We start from the raw sequence: 21,844 nt of genomic DNA, 5'->3' as shown, positions 1-21,844 counted from the left end.
ACAACCATCGTGCCAACATTGTCAAAAGTGAATGATAGGCTAGGGGACTTGGTGGTGCAATGTTAGGACCCTGCCCTTTAGTTTGAAGGGTTGAATCCAGCTCAGGTTGATAATTGAAATGTATTGAGTTTGGGCAGCCTTAATCCAGTTCCTAGTGGGCACCATCTACATCACACGACTTTTTAATTTGGCAATAAAAATGGTACTCTCGCTGAGAGAGGTCTTGAGGATGATTGTTTGGGAAATGGAAGTGCCACATCTAGTACATGTACTAGCGCAATGAGGGACTGTTCATCTGCGGCTAGGGTTTAGGCATGTTGCTGCGGCAGAGTACAGAGAATGTTCATTAACAATAACACTAATGTCTCAGCATCAGGAAATCCATTCTAGTCAGCACCATCTCTCCAACCTGTGACTACATCTTACATTGTATAAATAACCACAGTAACTCCTCTCTAGAGTCTTGAGGTCAACAGAAAGGGAGGTCCTATATTAAAGAACAATGAATGTTTCTGTCTTATTGAATTAACGTACTAGAGATGGCAGCAGGTCACTGAGTCTAACAATGAGGAGATCTTGAAGTCTGACAGGACAAAGACACAAACTAGTGCTGATGATAGATAAGCTGAATATTTAAGCTCTCTTTCCCCTCCAATTGTATTGTTTTTTCTCCCGCTCTCTCCAGAAAGTGCTGACTCCTGCCGGATATGATTCTAAAGATGCTGGTAGCCTTTTGGTACCTCATTTAAGTGACCGACATTCATGTGAGAGCTCGGACAGAATAGTGGCAGGCTATTTTACTATGGAGGTCATCACAGCCGGGATGGATCCTGCCTTCCACAATTGCACGCTTTTTCAGCCAGGGAGTCCCAGGAGTGCAGAGTCCAATTCAAATACTCCTATTTCTGCTGGCTAACCTCCCATCTTCCATCCTCCATTAACTTCAGTTTATCCAAACCTCTGCTGCCTATTACTTCTCCCACACCAAGTCCTACTCGTCCATCACCCCGTCCCTATTGACCTACATTGGCTTCCAGTCCCTTAATGCCTCACATTTAAAATCTCATCCTCCTGTTTAAATCCTTCATGGCATTGCCCTCCCTATCTCTGTTATCTCCTCCAGCCCTACAGCCCTCCCCCTCCCATTCTGAACTCTCTGTTCCTCTGACTCCTGTCATTAGTGCATCCCTCCTTTCTTCACCACACCATTGATGACGATGCCTTCAGTTGCCTAGGTCCTACTATCTAGAATTCCCTCCATAAACCCCACTGCCTCTCAACCACTCTCTCTCCCCCTCTAAGGCCCTCCTTAGAGACCACCTCTTAGGTCAAGCTTTTGGTCATCCCTCCGAATCTCACCTTCTTTGGCTCAGCGCTCATTTTTCCTTATGCCTCTGTGAAGCACCTGGGGACGTTTCCCTGCATTAAATATCCTATAAAAGTGCAAGTTGTTCTTGTTCCGGCTGAGAGACGAGCAGTACTTAAGCATTAATTCACCACAGGTGAGATTAAGTGAAATAGCAACAGCGCAAGAATATCACTACAAGGGCAACATATTTAAATCGGCAACTATTACTCATACACCATAATGTAATTATGCTAATGAGCAACAATTAAGAAATGTTTAAAAGGTAAGTATCCAGTTGTGCCGACTGCATGACACATGAATGATTATTTCATGCATGAGAAAAGTACAACAAAAAAGATGAACGGTGTCAGTGAATTATCATCGCACAGGAGTCTCTTTCCACTTGACTGTCGTGTAATCAGTGTTTAATAATAAATAGTGATTATGGATCATTGCATGTCAGGGAGGGGGAAACATGCTGGATGAACATTCAGATTAAAGTATATAAACCTCAAAGTCAGAGCGTAGAAGGCAATAAAAATTTTGGATGTAACAATTAAACCCAGTTCGTCGATTGAGGCAAGCATTTGTTTGTGAGAGCAACCATTCCCTTTATACATTTAAGGATTTCAAAGTTTAGCACTATTAAAGAAAGAATTTGCATTACATGACACCCTATCATGTCCTTGGGACATCCAAAACCACTCTTGCTCCTCCCGGCTCCAATTTCAGGTAAGTATATTTTAAAATCTTACCTTATTGGTGCGGCCTAACAGGAGGCCCATTAAGGCCTCATGTTTGGCCATATGTAGGCCTGGTTTTGCTGAGTGCAGCTGGCGCCAGCGTCTCATGGTGAACCAATTTTGCAGTGGGGGCCTCATACAGACGTTAGACCCCTTAATTGTATATGCAAAGGGCCTAACACCTGTTTCAGGCGTGGGCCCTTCACGACGATTTTTGGGCCTTTATGGCTGGTGCCGCACTTTTGGCTAGTAATGAGCGTGCACTTCCTGCCCGTCACATACTTAGAGTACCGTGCACAGTTCTGGTCTCCATATTCCAAAAAGGACATAGAAGCACTGGATAAAGTGCAAAAATATTTACAAGGATCTTGTAAATCTTTGGGAGGGTAGAGCGATCAGGAAAGACTGAACAGGTTAGGGCTCTTTTCTCTAGAAAAGACAAGGCTGAGAGATGATCTGAAAGAGGTCTTTAAAATTATGAAGGGGTTTGACAGTGTAGACATAGAGAAGATGTTTCCACTTGTGGGGGTGTCCAAAACTAGGGGCCATAAATATAACATAGTCATTAATAAATCCAATATGGAGTTCAGGAGAAACTTCTTTACTCAGAGAGTGGTTAGACTTTTCAGGAGTGAGATTAGAAAACATTTCTACACACAAAGGGTGGTAGAAGTTTGGAACTCTCTTCCCCAAACGGCAATTGATACTAGCTCAATTGCTAAATTTAAATCTGAGATAGATAGCTTTTTGGCAACCAAAGGTATTAAGGGATATGGGCCAAAGGCAGGTATATGGAGTTAGAGCACAGATCAGCCATGATCTTATCATATAGCGGAGCAGGCACGAGGGGCTGAATGGCCTGTTCCTATGTTCCTAGAATGTGGAACGTGCTGAGCCATTCAGGGGAATTCCCCAAATTTTACTCCAAAAATATAGATAAGTTTTTTTTAAAAAAGGTCTCCCTGCTTGTGTTACTGTTAATAACTTAAGGTGGGTAAAATTGATATTAGAGTTCCTTACCTTGCCAATAGTAACTGCCAGGTGCTCCCATTAGTAATTCTCCAGCCTAAAATGAAAAGGATTAAGAACTTACAATGTGTTGACCACTGCAGTGTGTGGATAGCACAGACAATCTGCTACTCCATCTGCTGATAACCGAGGGCCTGTAAATCTTCCATTTTGACCCTTGCTGCTCTATCCTGCTACAGGAAAGAGGCGCATAAAATAATATCAGCTCACTCGCCGCACACTCTGGGTTTCCCCCAGCTTTCTCTGAAGTTCAGAGCACTGTGGCGCACTCTCATCCTCTTTTGGACAGTATCATGTATGTTGCTGTGCATGTTCACAGGTGCCTCCAGTTACGGGGGAACTCAGAGAGCTCAGTTTGAGTGTAATCTGGCCACCCGCACATTGGGGGTAATTTTAACCCCCAAGAATGGGCGGGTTGGGGGCCGGTGGGCAGTAAAAATAGCAGATATTTGGAGTGGAACGGCATCCTGGCTCCAATGCGCCCTCTTCTGGGTTTAACCCAGGCAGGTTTGTATGCATGTGCACAACAGACCTCAGGAATTCCCGCCCCCACTTAAATACTTAAAGGGGCAACGTACCTCATCATATACTTAAAATACTTAATATTTTGTGTCTTGGAAAATGTAAATGAATTTTAGTGAATCCATATCAAGATTTTACTGCTGAGTTATATCATCATGCCGATAAGTTCATCAAGTAAATTGTCAACGCAGAGTACTCCAGTAAAACTACCCACGAATAGCTACTTAAGCTGTTCATTAATGTTATGCTTTTCCTATCCTAGCTTTCTCCTCTTCCCTCCTGACACATGCTCGGTCAGCCCTCTAGCGTCTTGCCCAAGTGTCTATTCTTCATATGCAAGACTATTCAACATGAAGGAGATCACAGTTGAGCCGGTGGTGACAACTCCCGGCATTTATCATGATTTCTCTCAGCTATGGAGCTGGGGATAGTCCAGGGTCCTTCTATTAAGTCTAGAGGTCCAATCATTTTAGAGGACTTTCACTTCATTATGAATGTTGGGCTATCTCTCCTCCTATGGGTCTCCAGAGAAAGCTAGAAACAATGTTTAAATCCTCAAACAGGAGCTTGTAATCTCCTATCCGTTGTTTGTCTGGTATTTCAGCGTACTGCACTGCCCCGGTTCATTACAGCTCTTTCCTCTGGATGGTTCACTACAGATGGACTTTTTCAGTTTTGTCTACCTTCAAAAATAATAATCACAATTGTCTATGAATGCTTTACACCCCTCATACAATTCTATTGAAATCTGTCATTAGTTTTATGGCACTCCCCCTCCTTGGGGTATCCTGCATTCTCTATACACGAGGCCCGGGAGGGTGCCCTATGTCCTGCTCCCAGGTTTTAACCAATACTGTTTTACAAACAATAATGTCAAGGCACATAAGTATCGGTCAGGGTGACCCAGCCTCCGATTCTCACCATACAGCAAAAATGACTGTATGAACACACAATATATTCGCATCAAATTCCTTTCTCTGCTGTATTAATGGAGGCATTGACCTGTTTAATAAACCGATTAGTGTTTCTGTTAAAAAAGTGGAGGGAGGAATTTATTATGAACAATAATGCAGCTCAGGGTCACTTCCAGACTTATCTGTGTAGAACCTACAGAAACAAAAATATTGCAAGAACGGAAATTAAAATATCAATGAAGGGTAGATAAATACAGCATTGGCTGATTACCTCCGTGATGTCACTGCTCCATCCTGCTTCACAAAGGCGCTGGTCTGGGGGTGGGGCTGAGAAATAAAGACAATTGTGATTAATCATTTAGCACACAGGGCACAATTCCAGATTACATATATTTACAAAGGTTTTGTGTTCGATTGTTCTGCTGCATTTTAAATCATTCCTGACTCCTCCCCAGAGGTTTCTGAGAGGAGGGACCCAACCAGATGGTGAAGGTGCAAGCTGTAGCCATAATGGCCAGTGATTCAGGGACTCCCTCAGGTCCCAGAAGCTTTAGATGTTCACAAGCCTTCAATTATTCTGTTTTGATACAAAATATACCAACAAACTAAGCAACATTTAAGTGTGTGTCTATTAGAAAATCACTATCCCTGCTCCTCTGTCTCCTTATGGTCTTCATTGGTTTCCCAGCACTGGGAAATCATCATTTTGCTTTTAAAAGCACTCGTAGCTTTAGGCCCTGTCCTCTGCCTGTTATCGTCGGCCTCTGCTATATGACTTCCAGCTGCCACTTCCACCCTGCTCTTCTCCTCCTGTTCCCAACTCCATTACCTCAGGAGGCTGCCCGCACTTTAACTATCAATGCACTTCCATACTGGCTATTTCTGGTGTCCCCCACCCCGCCCGCCTTTTTTGACCCCCACTGTTCCTACAAACCACATCATCCTTCTAAAAGGCCACGGGGTCAATTTTCCAGTTCATTTAAATTAATGGGCAGACAATTGGAGATTTCTTTAGGGGCATGTGTTTCTCCCCATATTCCCATAGTCAGTGCACCCCAAGTGATCCAGGATGCCCGGCTCCAGAACCAGAAAAATCCACCCCCATATCTTCCCCCTGACCATAGGCTGGTAGGTTGCCTAGTACATTATTAACTTTGAGTCAACCAATAGCCATTTGTTCAAATTCTGTAGCCCACTGAATTTTAGGGCCCACACAACACACACCACTCCCAGAGCAGGAGGATGGTCGCAGGAGTTGTTTTCCAATGCTGTTCTTCAGCCCGCTTCATGGAGATACATGAGAGTGGCTCGGAGAGACTCTGTTTCTGAGTTTCCACCTCTCAGTGCTTATCCTGCACACTGCTTCTCCTCTCTGACATCACATCCAAGATCAGGAAGTTGGAATGTGAAGAACAGAGAATGTAAAAGCACATTCCATGACCCCATACCATCAAATGTTGGAGCACCTTGCAGTATGACATCAAGGAGATACAATTAGATAGAAACTATGAATTAATTTCTTGTCCAGTGTGTCACAGGACATTGCATAAATCACACATCCATGTTCCTGAAGGAAGAACATAACCACCACTGGTCCAGTCAATACTATTATATCTTTTGCAGCAATCTCCCTTTATCCAATTCAAACAGTGCACAGGGATCAATTGGCTGTCTACATGACAACAGTCACCGCACTTCAAAGTAACTGACTGTATGAAAAGCACTTTGAGACATATCTTAGAAACACGATGAGGCTCAATATAAATTGAAGTCTTTCTTTCATGAAACATAAAGGCTCGAAAAAGTACAGTTATATGACAGGTTTGGCAGGAGAGGGGAGAGGAGACAATAAGCAGTCATAGGCAGTAGCACCCATTTGCCTAGGCATGAAGACCCTGTATTTAGCCTGCTTTCTCCTTACAATTGGGAAAGAAAGAATGAGCTTGTATTTATATTGGACCTTTCACATACTCTGGATGTCTCAGAGTGCTTCACAGTCAATGAATTGCTTTTTAAGTGAAGTTACTGTTATTACACTGGCATAATAGGCAGTCAATTTTCCACGCAACAAAGTCCCACAAACAGCAATGAGATAAATGGTTAGTTAATTTGTTTTTAGAGGCTTTGATTGAGAGATAAACATTGCCCAGGACAATAATTATTTCCTGCTCTTATTCAAATAATGCCGTGGGATCTTTCACATTCACCTGAACAGGCAGACGGGGCCTCAATTGAGCATCTCATCCAAAGGACGGCACCTCCGACAACGCAGCACTCCCTAAGTACTGCACTGAGGTTTCAGCCCAGATTACGTGCTCAAGTTCTGGAATGGGGTTTGAGCCCAGAACCTTCAGACTCAGTAGTAAAAGTGTGACCACTGGACCAAGCTGAGAAGGCTGCACTTGGCCTCACCAAATAGGAATTTACATATTGATCCAGATTGGCAAGTGACTGCAACATCCTTTTGGTAAACTATATGATATTTGATATGTAGCCTGGGATGGTGTGTGCTTGTGCACTAAATCTTTACAAATTTTTGGAGCTTTCAAATGTTTGAACTCATTCCGAAATCACAAAATTTCATGCAGAAAGTTATCTTACACTTCATCTTAAAGTGATTTTCCAAAACACTGGAGCGACAGGGTGAATACTCCACGAAGCTGTTGAAATTTTGAACTGCTATTAGACAAGTGCCCACTGGCGTCAATCCACCGGTCTCATTTTTGAACTGGGACTTCCTCACATATTTCCAGTGATACAAAGGTGCACAGGCCTGCAGAGTGAACACAGATGACAAGTGTTGACAGCGCATTGGAGAATTTGTAACAGTGTGTGGGCATTGACAGCATAGATTATTTTGACAGTCTTTTATTAAAAAATATAATTACTTTTTCTGAAGGAACATCACCACTGTGTCTGATCCTATCCTCACCCAACATCCACACATACTTTTCTATTTGCTCTTGGGATGTGAGCAGTGCTGGCAAGGCTACATTTACTGCCAATCCCTAGCCACCCTGAGAAGCTGGTTGTGGTCCTTGTCCTAGTCCTTGTGCTGATTGTGTGTTCCCACAATGGTGTTGGGAAGGAATTCCAAGATTTTGACCCAGCATCAGTGCAATGGTGGTGTTGGAGGGGGTGGATCTTTCAGAGGCCACTGGATAGGAATGGGAACCCTCACTAATTTTTCGCTCCATAACCCAGGGCCGCAGAGGCCAACTGGTGCCCTGGCTGAGGTTAGCTCACTCAGAACAGACCAGGGTATCGAATCAGTCACCTTCCTGGACCGAACGGCTTAGCTGAGCTCTGGCGTAACCAGCTGAGGCATTGGGGAAACACAACATCTTTTAAAATGGAACAGTTGCAAATAATGACTATTAATGCTACAAATCCCAGAACATTTCAGTGCTCAACTTCAAAAGTCCTAACAAGCCCATGAGTGCCCAGAATTCCCACTCGAAAACTCTCCTGTAGGTTCTTATTAAATGTAATCTCTTGGACTCCCTCCCATGGTCTAGTCGGCATAAGATGTTGCTTGGGCTAATACTAAGCTAGACCGTCCCATGTTTCAATGTCCTAATCTGTGCTGAGTTTTCTGATCTCAACTGAGACATCAGCTAAAACTGGTCTAAGCACCCCTGAGCTACAGCTTTTGCTGGAAAGTACAGATGTCTAATCATCAGGGTGGACTCAACTGTGATGCCCCCCATGGTCAAATAACCTGCTGACACTCACTTGCTGGACTCTCATGTTAAGAATATATGTTGGATGAGGAATCAGAGGTCAGCTGACCGTGTGGACTGCGCCCCAGAAAGAATCAGTGGAAGAGGAAGGACAATTAGGGGGAAAAAAAGTGAGAACAAAATGTTATGTTATTCAGATAGCTGCTTTGTTCAATAATTAATCACCTAAATATGGCACATCAAGATTCCAGTCAGTGCATAACCAATAGCTTTCCATCAGCAAACTAGTAATCTAAAGAAGCCAGAATAAGCACTTATTGATCAGAGAATCATCAAACATGGAAGCCCAATGGTATTAACAGTTCAATAGGACGCTGTATTTGGGTTTAGGTCAAAGACGGAACATTTACTTAAATGTAAAATATCAACTTTATATAGTGCCTTAAACATAGTAAAGCATCCCAAGGCACTTCACAGAAGCGTTATCAAATAAAATTTGACATCAAGCCACAAAAGGAGATGTTAGGCCAGGTGGCCAAAAGCCTGGTTAAAGAGGTAGGTTTTAAGGAGTGTCTTAAAGGAGGAGAGAGAGGTAGAGAGGAGGAGAGGTTTAGGGAGGGAATTCCAGAGCTTAGGGCCTAGGCAGCTGAAGGCACAGCAGCCAGTGGTGGAGTGATGAAAATCGGGGATATGCAAGAGGCCGGAATTGGAGGAGCTCCGAGATCTCCGAGGGTTGTAGGGCTGGAGGAGGTCACAGAGATAGGGAGGGGCGAGGTGGTGGAGGGATTTGAAGATAAGGATGAGAATTTTAAAATTGAGGTGTTGCGGTACCGGGAGCCAATGTAGGTCAATGAGTAAAGGGTTGGTGGGTGAATGGGACTTGGTGCGAGTTAGGATACGGTTAATAAACATATTTAAATATATAAAGTGGTAAGTCAATCATTTTGTGACCAAATAGTCTAGTATTATTCCACGGATGTGATTTCTTCTCAAGATGTAATTAGTCAGAGGTAACAAACGATATGGTAAAGGTCTGTGTAAATTATTCAGATACACCAACAAGAAATGACAGCAGAACCCGAACATGTGAACAGGAAGCAAATAGGCTTTAACTCAAAGAGGAAATTTAAGGGTAGATTCTCTGGTCGGGGGCTCCCAGAGCAGAACGGTGCTTGTAGGAAGTGCCAATTGGGAATCCGTTTAAATGAGTGGATGGAAAATCAAGCACGTGGGCCTGCGGTTTTCCGGTCAGTGTTCTGTGGGAACGGTGTCCCGCACCCGGAGCACCCGGTCACGGAATCAGCCCTATAGCGAAAAGTACTTTGTTCCTTATAAGCTGCTAAATATATAGGGGTGGAATTTCCTGTGGGGTAATAATTAGGAAGGTACACCCGAAATTACGTGCGCCCATTTTGCTGGTCTATTTACACCCAAATTTCCTCATTAACGAATGTCGGAACGTAAAAATCGGCATAAACAAGCGAAAATCAACGTAAACAATTGGAGCCCAAAGGAAGTGTGGAACTCACACCATATAATCCTTTTTAAGTTTGAAAATTAAAGTTTCAAGCCTTCATTCATGCACATCAGGCAAAGCATGTTTGAGAACATGCAATAGTGGAAGCTTTTTAATTTTTGATGATGCCATAAAAATGTATTCAAAGAAACTGAACAGGTCTCAGTGAGGATAAATAAAAAATCAAAATCACACAAAAAATAGCAATGAATCATCAGAAAAATAAATTTGTTTCCTGCTGCGCCTAAAATCCTGGCCATAATTTGATTTTGAACCAACGTAATTGCAGGAAATTTGCATGTACGGGGCTTTAGACTGGGGATGCAGCCATTACAACGAGCCAAGATGTGTTCGGGAGCAGGGAACGATAGATGGGTGTAAAAGAGCGAGAAAATTCAGGCATAACGTAAATACACACAAAACACACTTACGTCCGAGTTTCCTCAAACGTTTACGACAAGTATTTGCTTTACCCCCCCCCCCCCCGATTACACGTGTCTCTGGGCGCAAATTGACATGAAATTCCACCCCGTAGCCTTTGTTCCAGCTTTGCATGATATGAACTCACCACGACTTTCTCCTTGTGTGCTTTGACTGTTGCCCCAAACCATTGGTTGGATTTGTAGCCCCTCAGAACATCTCCATATCTGTCGATGTGTTGGTCACCTGCATGAATCAATTCAGGTTACTGAAACACTGCGTCAGTATTAGTAGACGGAAGACATTCGCCTCATTGGTGGACTCTGTAAATGGATTTAAAATAATGATATCCCTTAATCAGACCACCCTCTCCCCGCCCGCTTAATTTTGCCATGTTTAATTTTGCTCCTTCCCTTTAATTTCCTCCCTTTGCTCTCCTGCAGGTGCAGAATCTTGCTGTGGTACAGTTCAATGAGCAGGAACCTCAGCCAAATGACCATTCCTCAGACAGTGAGGTTTGCAAGATTATTCAGTCATGGAGGGCATCACAGTGAAGCCCGATCCTGTCTGCAACCAAGAAAACCTACAGAATATTTAATCATCTCCAGGAAACCCAGATTCTTCAACCTTGAAAGAAGGTGAATGAGAAGAGACCTGGGAGAGGTATCTAAGATACTAAGTGAAGTAGCAAAGGTTCATCCAGAGCACTATTTCAAAATAAACCATGACAGCAGAACAAGGGTCAGAGGTACAAACTAGCAAAGAGAAAGTTCAGGAGTGATGCGAGGAAGTACTTCTTCACACGACGTGGGTGATTTTACCTTCTGACGATATCAGATCGGTCAATTATACACCGCTCCCAATTTTCATTTCCAGATGACGTGCAGTCACTGGAGTACTGTAGATAAATGCCACAGCTAATTTGCAAACAACAAGGTCCCACAAACAGCAATGAGATAAATAACCAAATGATCTGTTTTTAGTCATGATGTGGTTTTTAGTGGTATTGGTTGAAGAATAAATATTGGCTGGGACTCCGGGAGAACTCCCCAACTCTTCTTCAAATGGTGCTGTGCAATCTTTTATACCCACCTGAGTGGGGCAGATTGGACCTCGGTTTAATGTTTCATCTGAAAGGTGGCACTCCCTCAGTACTGCACTGAAATAACAGCCAAGATTACCTTCATCAAGTCTCTGGAGTGGGACTTGATTCCACGACCTCCTGACTCAGAGGCGAGAGTGCTACCAATGAGCTAAGGTTGATGCCTGCATGCCACCTTAAATGCTTTTCTTCCTCAAGGCTCAACCCACCACCTCGGACTCCAACTGATTCTTTCCTAGAAACTCAAAGTTCTCCCACTCTTCCTTTAAAACCTAAGCCTAGCATCATTGATCCACTGTTTCTTGATTTACATTGTCTTTTTTCCGAACCATTTCATCTTTGGTGGTGTCCTGAACTGTGGCCCATGGCTCTCCATCCAGCTTTTGCACATAAAAAAAAATCCCCTAAAAGTTATGCCCTCCAGGCCCCAGAGGGACCTGCCAAATAATATGGTTTGGCTCTAGTGATTGACAGAGCAGGACAGCATTGACTCAAGGATCAATGTGGCAGCAGTTCTATATTATCCAGTTACCGTTGTACTTTAGTGCTCACAGAGTTAAAGGAGGAAAAAAAAACACACTGCTGAAAATTTATATTGTATTGTAAAAATTGTTATGGGAACAATAAACAATCTGCCGTTCCATTTCAGTTGAGTGTTTAGCAATATTAAAAATTACAAAAAAAAATCCATATATTCAGTATATGGGAAAATCAATGCATTATTTTGCCCAAGGCAAAAAGAGCAGAGAACAGAATCTACAATCAAAATACAGCTCGCTACTCCCTCCATGGGCCTTCCTGGTCTGTATGGCACAGTACACCAAGCAGATGCTATAGTGTGCCATACAGACCAGGAAGGTTGAGAGTTCAATCCCCGATCTGTGCTGAGTTAACTGATTTCAGCCGAGCGGCGGTGAGTGCACAAAAATTGATCCCAGCTCCCCTGGTTTAGGGAGGGGAATAAAATTCAATCAAGGTTAGATATAGGCGTCAATCACGCAATGGTTCTCCCTTATATGCTGAAACACTTCAGGCACTGGCTTCCCGTGTAATTGGGTGTGGAGGTTTGAGGCCTACCCCATGCCTGATGCACCAACAATGTTTCCCTGTATCCCTGATGCACAATGCTCAATTGGACCCTGCACACAGTAAAGGCCAATTATAGCCCTTAATTTTATGTTAATGAGGGGTCATCATATAATTGGGAGACAGAAGCAGGAAACGGAAGTTGTTGATACTTCTCTATGAAGAGAATGAGGAAGAGTTGCCAACGAGGCATGATTGACAGGTGCATTTGCTGCTCTGATGCTCCACCTGGGCACATTCTTATGTTGAGGATTGTGTATACAGTACCAGGGCTTCTTAGCTGGAGCAGTCTGTAGAAACCTGTCTGCCCTGGTTAAGGTTCTCAACAACAACAACTTGCAATTTTATAGTGCCTTTAACGTAGCAAAACATCCCAAGGCACTTTGCAGGAGCGAGATCAGACAAAATTTGACACTGAGCCACATAGGGAGGTATTATGTGACCAAAAGCTTGGACAAAGAGGTAGGTTTTAAGGAGTGTCTTAAAGGGGGAGAGCGAGGTATAGAGGTGGAGAGGTTTAGCAAGGGAATTCCAGAGCTTAGGGCCTAGACAGCTAAAGGCACGGCCCCAATAGAAGGGCGAAGGAAATCGGGGCTGCGCAAGAGGTCAGAATTGGAGGAACGGAGGGTTCTCAGAGGGTTGTAGGACTGGAGGAGGACTCAAAGGAAGCCATCGCCAAATACTGCACACTGCTACGACCTGACTTTAAGCCCACTTCCATCAGAGCCACAGATTTGTCAGTTGCTGCACAGGTCAGCGCTGCTTCAAACTTTTATGCGGCAGGTTCCATTCAGATGAGTGCAGGAGATCTCTGCCTCATTCCCAACTTTTGGTCTACAACCACATCAAGCAAGTAACAGAAACACGGGCCCTGATTTTAAGTTGAGGTGGGACCGGCCCATGCGAGGGACCTGGGCAAGAAACAAGCTCGCAGATCAAGGCCTGGGGAGATTTTAACTTCCAGGCCTTTTCAATATTTGGCTCCGACTCCTGCCCGAACTCGCCAGCAATCACTGCCTGGCCAGCAAACAGGGGCGGGAATTCAGGCAGCAGGAGGCCACCGCTGGTTATTAGTTAGTTAAATGGATTGGGAGTGGGGGAGGGGGAGGTGGAAGGGCTCCGGACGTGAACGGGAGAGGGAGAGGAAGCCCGCGGCAAAGGAGGCCCACAGTTTCCTTGTGGGGCCCAGAGAAGCACTGCTGCTTCTCCTGGCTCGCAAGGAAACCTAAAAAAAATTTATACTTTCCTTTCTGGGCCTTTTCCAGACCTGGCTCCTATTTCCTTGCATGGCAAAGAACCCACCACAGCATCCCTAATCAGACTTCCGGTTAAAATAGCAGATCGTGGGCCCGTTGATGTCATCGGAGCCTGGCCTGCATATTTAAAGAGGACCCCGCCGGTTTGGGGCGGGTGTCCTTGCCGCCTGCAATTTAAACTCACAGGTAGTCAGATCGGGGTGCGAAAGGAGTGGGCTAGTCCCCCACTCCATTTTAACTTCAGCCAGGCGGGGAAGAGTTAAAATCGGGGCCATGGTTTTGCAGGGCAACATTTTTTTATTGCTTTTCCTAAGGAACGCAGTCAGCAACAATAAAGTGAGCCCTGCAGTCCTACTGCGTATTGAGTTTTTCACAAGTGCAGGATGTAACTGACTGCACTCTTGTGGCCAAAAATGCCCATAGCTCAATGTAGTGCCATTAATGAATAGAAAGAGCTATCATTGAATAAATATACAGCAGACCTGGGGCTACCGCAACAGAACCCGCAAGTGATTATTCATTACTCCGGCAGCTGCCATGATTCCTTTAGCCTGCAACAGTGCAAGCTTTATTTGAAGGGGCACGATGACTCCAGGGGGGCCCCAGGGAAATGGTCTGCAGCTGTGGCTCATAACACCAGTGCATCACCAAGGGCAAGAGATCAGGAGAGATACAATGCAGCCCATGCAGCTACCAGGGTGATAGCCCGACCCACTTTGGCATCCTCAAGCAGCGATTCCGTCGCATGGACTGATCGGGTGAAGTGCTGCAGCCTAGCCCCGCTAAAGCCTTGGAGATTATAGCTGCCTGCTGTGCTCTGCACAACTCCGCCCTTCAAAAGGGGCCTAGCGGTGTTGCAGAGGGTAAAGATGATGAGGCCAAGCATGAGAGACAAGAATTGCCTGCTCAGACACGGTCTAATTGCCCAAATGCTCCATCAACAATCTTTTCCTGTCAAAGCTTTACAATCCTACCCACATAGGTTTAATTGCAATGCCAAATAAAATCTTCCCTCCAATGGGCCCAGCTACACATTAGTGCTCATCATTGATACCTCATTTCTCCTGCACAAGCTGAATAGGCTTCAAAACCAAAGAATTTTCAGGACACATTCCAGTATCAGCCAATGCAACTTTTATTAACCCTTAACTGCACTGGCATGTCAGCTTGGCTCAATGGTAGCACTCTCACCTCTGAATTGTGTGTTCAAGCCCCACTCCAGGACTTGAGTGCCCATAATCTAGGCTGACATTTCAGTGCAGTGCTGCCTTATTGCAGGGACCGACTTTTGGATGAGACTTTAAACTAAGACACCTGTCTGCCTATTCAAGTGGGTGCAAAAGATCCTATGGCAGTAGTCCAAAAAGAGCAGACAGTTCTTCTAGTGTCTTGGCCAACATTCATCATTCAACCAACACCCACCAAAAATAGATGATCTCGTCATTTATCTCATTGCTATTTATGGGATTTTGCTATGCATAAATTAGCTGCTCGACTATTCCAATGCTCTGCTGGCTGGTCTCCCACCTTGCACCCTCCGTAAACTTGAGCACATCCAAATCTCTGCTGCTCGTATCCAAATTTGCACTGTCCCATTTACCCATCACCCCTGTGCTCGTTGATCTACATTGTCTCCTGGTCTGGCAATGCCTCGATTTTAAAATTCTCATCCTTGTTTTCAAATCCCACCATGGCTTCACTACTCCCTATCTCTGCAACCTCCTCCAGCTCTAAAACCCTGCGAGATCTCTGCGCTCCTCCAATTCTTGCCTCTTGCGCATCCCCAATTTTCACTGCTCCACCATTGGTGGCCGTGCCTTCAGCTGCCTGGGCCCCAAGCTCTGGAATTCCCTCCCTAAACCTCTCCCCCTCTCTACCTCGATCTCCTACTTTAAGACGCTCCTTAAAACCTACCTCTTTCACCTGTCCTAATATCTTCTTTTGTGGCTCAGTGTCAAATTTTGTTTGATAACGTCCTTTGAAGCCTTGGGACATTTTATCATGTTAAAGACGCTATATAAATGCAAATTGTTGTTGTTACTGTGTTTGCCTGTAAAACAATAATGGGGGCAATTTTAACTGAACCCGTCAGTTGGGAAACCCACGGGATCAGGTGCAACATTGGTTTTACACCCCGCCTGATTCTGCTCTCCAGTGAAGTCATTGAAGCCCCACCCTTTTGAGGGGCAGGCTTGATGGATCAGCTGGTCTTTTCCTGCCCATCAATTTCGTATGTTTGTACATAAAGTGGGGCTGAATTTCCACAGGGCTTCCCGCGATTGTCTGCCGTAACTTTGGTGGCAGATCTGCAGAAACCCCAGAGAAGCAAGCGCCTTTTATGCCATTTCTCCAGGGTTTCCAAAGTTACAGTGGACAATCGGAGAAGGAAATTTAACCCCTTTGTTTAGATCCATGCTTGTATTAATTTATATCTCAGGTTATGATACTGACAGATCTTGGGATTGCTGGAGTTTCAAGGGTAGCCTGTGGGATTGCAGGTTGGACACCTCTGTTATAAGTTACCAGTGTTTTGGCCTCCCTCAGTCTAGCCAAGAGTGATGGAAATTTCCACCTGGTTACCGTAGCAGCTGCTCTTACTGTTGGCGAGATTTCAGCTCACCGGCACTGTTTAAACTGAGAGTTTGAATTGAAGTGTTGATTCGCTGAATGCTTAGCAACTGCTACAATAATCAACTGGTCTTACAGATTCGACACACACCCTCTCCAGAACCAGCAACTCTCTGGATGTCAGCAGGAATGTGCAAGTCCAGACACATGTCCAGGAATAGACATGCTGTTGTCTTTCTCAGCTGACCAGATTTTCGCAGGCACTGCTATCTGCTTCTTTCTCCTCCAATGTGTCGATGCGCCACTTGCACCTTTGTGTCATTGGTGTCGATCAATGCCAGACAATTTTAATAACATCTTCTCTTACGGTTTTACTGTTTAACCAGATATTTCTTCATGCTCTGCATCAAAGACCACTCCTGTAAGCAAGTCCCCAGTCCCCACCAATCGGAGTGTGACTTTATTTGCACATTATCTGGTGATGCCCTGGGATCAAACAGAAACGCTCGCCATTGTAATTAGCTCATGAATTGATACAACCCCTCTCGTGCTCTCCTCGTCTTCAGGGTGTGAAAGAATAAACACTCTATCGTACCATCATGAACGGAACTCCTATTCATCACACATGGCATTGTTATCCAGTTGAGGGAATTCATGCACCTTTGCAGGGTTTCCCAGCGTTCAGGAAATCACCCTAAAGTATGTGTTAAGTTGGTAGGACTAGCTGGTTATTGTAACAGGGCTGCATTTCCTCTTTGCAGTGAGATGACAGCAGTGCAGGATTTCTGTCTGCCCCACCAACCCCACTATAACTCTGACCTCCTGGGTCAGAGGTCATTTGTAATGCAGGGTTGGCTCCAGGTAGGATCCTTGCCACCAAGGGGGAGCCCACGCCTCGACGGTACAAAATCTTGACTGAGGCTTAAAAGGGTGAGACTTTGGGGTCCATTTGGAGGGAGAGGAGGCCTTTACTAGGCCCTTACCCTCCATTCAAAGAATTCGAGGCCTTACCGCTGCTACCCCAGGGCCTACCACTACCACCTTCCTACAGGCTCCAGGGCAGTGGCAGTAAGTGGGGAGGATGGCAGGAAAATTTACCAGGAACCTAGGCCCTGCATCCCATTGGCATTTGCATGTGGTGGGTGGGGAAGGTGTGGCCAGTTGGGTTCTGGCAGGATGGGGAGAGGGAAATCTCACACAGGGTAGGAATGCAGTGATAGGCCTTACTGCCCAATTTGGTCCCTTTTTCAGTCGCTCTTCTGCCCCTAGACGTATAGCTGGCAGGCGCTCAGTTCACTGACACATTAATTCAAACTTTAAACAGTGCCAGTGAGCTGAGTGCTTGCTGACCGTAAGATGCAACTAGGTGGAAATTTCCTTTAATGATGGGCGGGCTGAGAATGGCAGAACACCAGCACTTTAAAACACACTGCTGATTAAAACTGAAGTGCCGATGACACGAGAAACCGACATGGGAAGTTGCACTGTGAGGTGAAAGGGTGGGATTTGTCGCAACATCTCACGTCTTCTGCCACCTCTCCTAATTTCCTCCCTATTTTTGCTCAGGGTGCGATCTGCTCCTTTGAGAAGTGCTTTGGGACATTTCATCAAGTCTAGGTTGTCATTGGTTACTCTGATGCAAAGTTGATGGAACAAGGGCCCAGTTTGTAGCAGGACTGGCTGCTCCTCTATCTCTCATTCAGTGATGATTAGTCTGCAGTTCGAGAAAGAATTGCGGTTCCCAGTATTCCAGGATAAACAGAGATAGCAGTGAACAGTCAGTTTAACTGTTTCCTTCTTAAAATACACTGTGTAAACTTAACCCTTTGAATACAGGAAGTAAATTACATCTTTCGAAACAAATTGCATTTTGTATCATACAGTATATGATTTTCTATAAACTGCCTATATATGACAGACAATAAGGGGTTATAGATTACTCCTTTTAAATTTATCACTAATACAAGAAACATATACGTTTTCAATTTTTCTCCCACTGCTGTTCTCAAAGGATGTCAAGCAGGCAATAGATTACGTTTTATATGCATCGCTACCGGCAAAAGCATCAAACATCCAATCGATATCAAAAGGAGTTAGGTGGGTAACAAGTGCCTTTCGAGTCATATGATGACTACCACTGGTCTAGAGTATTGTAATATGAGAGAGCACAAGCTCCACAATTTACAGAGTTAACCGAATTAGCTATTGAACTGATATCTTACCCTTTGTATCGAATGGTATTACACTACACGCACTTCCATTTCCCGACCAAGGACAGAGAAACACTGCTCCACCTTCTGTTACATTTTCTTGTGTTGTATTTGCCTTGGGGGCACCAATAAGCACACCTGGACTGCAAACAGGCAGGAAAATATTTTAAATACATTTTTCTGTTGTAATATCTTACACATTTTCTCTCCTGTTATTAACCGCTCTCAGTTATTAACTTTGATTGTATCTTTGCACTGGACTGAAAACCTTTCAATTTCTTTTCTCCTAGAAAATTTATATTTTTATAAGTTGCTTTCTCTGCATCAATGTATCTGCGACTTTTCAGTATTATATTAAAAGACTCTTAAAGGGACCATGGCCAAGATAAGCAAAATGTTCGCTTTACCCGTTCACTTCTGTTAACCTGACACTAAACGAGGTCTCTTTGGGGTCAAAGTGGCTCCAAGATGACACAGCTAGTGATGGAAGTTTGGAATCAAGTCAACCCTCTGTGATAATCCGATACATGAACCTGGCAGGTCCGCAGTACTCCAAGGCTCTGTTGGTGATTGACCTGCCCACATTGATGGAACCTGGAGAGGTAGATTAGTCACTCAGAGCTGAGATTCTTTCCACCTGTCCCCAGAAAACTCTGCAACACCTACCCTAATAGGTAGGGTTGGCCCGGCTGGATAAACTGCAGGAGGCTTACATGTACCCCGACTCACACTTGGGGATCCCCAAGTCTTGGCTCTGACAACCTAAGCGTAAACTCTCTGAACTTAGGTAAGTGCGCTGAGCCCCTATGTGGAGTGAGTGTGCACTCTGTATCGGGCAAACAGTAACTCTACAGGTGTGGATTTCTCAAGAGTTTATTCAGAAACTAAACATTATGATTGGTTTCCATGAGTGTCAGAAATCTGGTTGAGAAAATAAACCCGATATTTGACACGGTTAATCTGTGTTTAATCTGTTTGACAGTATTGTGCCAGAAATTGCTTTTAAAATAACAGTGAGCCTAACAGCGCTCATTGTTATTAATGGCAAAATCGAAGAGCAAGTTCCGGCAACTACACATGCGCAGTCAAACGCGGAAATCTGGAACTTGCTCTTCCTGGTTCGTTGATGATCTGAAAGCTTCACATTAAAGGTACCTCGCTGGCTGCAATCAATGAACCAGCACCAACTTGCTCTCCTGCCCAACTGGAAACCAACTAATCTCGCCGCAAAACAGGTACGCTCAGTTATATCAGGTCTAAACTAACTTTTAACGGTGTGCTAAGTCTTAATGACTGGCAAAAAAAAAATTAACTTTTAAAAATGCGGAGTCTCATTACTCCTGATTTTAATAGTTTTTGGACATTTTAAAAAAAATTAATTAAAATTTTAATTTTTGTTTTACTTTTTCCTTCTGTCTCTTTTATTTCAGTCTTTTAATCTTATCCTCTTTTTATTTTGCTTTCTGTGTGTCATTTTATAAAACATTTACTAACCTTATTGGGCACTTCCTGGTTTTTAGTCTGCGCGGTTAATCTATGAACTGCATTTCCTGGTTTTCACAGCGTGAATTGCTTCAAGCTGATTGGTTGAGGGGCCTTAGCGATCCTTTCACCACTCACACAACCAGGGAAAGAACGGTGATGCTATTTGAACTCATAGTTCAAGGAAGTTGCCGCCAAAATGAACACGGTAACTTAGTGGGCGACTTTAAATCTAATGAGCGTTGAGCACTGCTGGTTCGCTGCTCATAGCAATTTCTGGCCCAATGTGTTTTGTCAGTAATATATTTTCCAAATTATTAGTCCAGAACTAACAGCAATTTTACACTAAGTGACAAGAAAATGTCATATGCACTTTACATTTCAGATACATTTCTACTTGAGGCAGTTCGGTGATATGCTGGGAGTGTCAGTGCTGTGGAAGCTAACTCATTTACATTGTGGGGCAGATTCCATAGCAGCAGTATCACCACAACAACTCTGCACACTTGGGTTCTTGCACATCCAGATGTTTAAAAGTCCATTTGCAAATTTAATTTCTGGTCGTAGATCTTCTTAACAGTTGTTCCAATACAAAATTGCATCACTGCCTTGCATGGGCAAACTTAGCATCTCCTTAGCTCAGGGACATTGAGGTCAATTGTAGATCCTTATTGTCGCCATTGCCAGGCTGGGCATCGAATTTGAGGCCTTCCTGGTCAATTTGGCTCAGTTCCAGATTGTGCAAGGTCTTTTCTTCCCCATTTTTATCTTCCCTGGCCACACACTGAGTAGATGAGCTGTTGCCAGCCATCCACCAATGCTGCTCTCAACCAGTCATTAGAAGGTACCCAAGAGAAACCCGGTGATGGCGCTCCCCTCTATTTTACATCCTTTCTTTTGAGGGACCTCCTGGTCTCCAGCTGGCATCACCCCGCAGTGACACCACAGGGATCAGGAGCTCAGCGGAGAGAGGAACATACCATGAGTCCAACCAACATTGCTGCTCCGATACACAACACCTCTCGTTTAAATTCAGTTATGATCATGGGAGTCATTTTCATTTTGGGCGCGGGCGGAATACTAATGGTTTTGCATCGGCTGCCTGTTATAAACCACGTCTGATCTTCCTTTCCATGAATTCGATGGAAAATCAGGCAGGCAGCCGATCCACAACCACCAGGGAAAATCACCCTATGTCTTCAGAATACTGTCAAGTCTCTGATTTGTGTGCTGATTGTTTTTCCTAAAAACTTAAATCATATTGCCCTCTTAATTTCTTTTTCCCAATGAGAATATATTTGGCTTTCTTAGCATCTCTTCCTAATTCTGTGATCTAAAACCTGAAATTGACCTTTTCTGAATCCTTCCTTCCCACCTCAATGGGAGATGATATCTTAATTTCTTATTATTTCTTCTCTGTTTTTCCTTCTTCATTTCATTGACACTTTCCCCCTTTTTTCCCAAAGTCTATTTTCTATGTATTTTAAATAATCTGTTTTCCCATTATTATTTATCTGTCTTACATTCCATCTCCCAGCTCTATCCATGCAATCGCTCACATCTTTGTTTCTCCGTCTCATTGCTCTAGCAGTGAGTTAAGCTTGCAAGTTAATTCTTACACAGTTATTTGAAACTATTACAAGTGCAATGAGCCAAAGGCAAACACATAACTCACGTAACTCAGTACTGAATCCTTTGAGACCTTGCTGAAACTTCTGAATTGAGACATATATAAAACACAGAGTAAAGATTCATAATGTAATTTCAGGATTAGATGAAAAATAGAAATATACACCCCTCATACAATTGTGTTTCACTTTAGTCTCCTCATAACTATGCGTTAGTTTGTATTAAAAAAATCTACAAGTGGTCTCCTACTGAAAAAAATACTGGAGTCAAAAAGATAAGGCATATCTTGGGCAGAACCAGTTTATTACACACAATTACATCCCCACGAGGAGGAAT

General features: G+C 43.9%; 1 protein-coding gene across 1 annotated transcript in view; it reads right to left on the bottom strand.

Annotated features, from left to right (window-relative positions):
* LOC137299993 (integrin alpha-8-like) overlaps nucleotides 1-21,844 on the bottom strand; it is a 90,746-nt gene that overhangs the window by 65,945 nt on the left and 2,957 nt on the right. The window contains exons 2-6 of the mRNA XM_067969054.1: nucleotides 18,410-18,540; nucleotides 10,324-10,421; nucleotides 7,158-7,329; nucleotides 4,828-4,883; nucleotides 3,112-3,157 (exon numbers count right to left, since the gene is read on the bottom strand). Coding sequence (XP_067825155.1) covers nucleotides 3,112-3,157; nucleotides 4,828-4,883; nucleotides 7,158-7,329; nucleotides 10,324-10,421; nucleotides 18,410-18,540 — 503 coding nt within the window. The remainder of the gene's footprint in view (nucleotides 1-3,111; nucleotides 3,158-4,827; nucleotides 4,884-7,157; nucleotides 7,330-10,323; nucleotides 10,422-18,409; nucleotides 18,541-21,844) is intronic.

The sequence above is a fragment of the Heptranchias perlo genome, chromosome 30 (genome assembly GCF_035084215.1).
Source record: "Heptranchias perlo isolate sHepPer1 chromosome 30, sHepPer1.hap1, whole genome shotgun sequence".
NCBI lineage: Eukaryota > Metazoa > Chordata > Chondrichthyes > Hexanchiformes > Hexanchidae > Heptranchias > Heptranchias perlo.
This window is presented reverse-complemented; position numbering and strand designations above follow the sequence as displayed.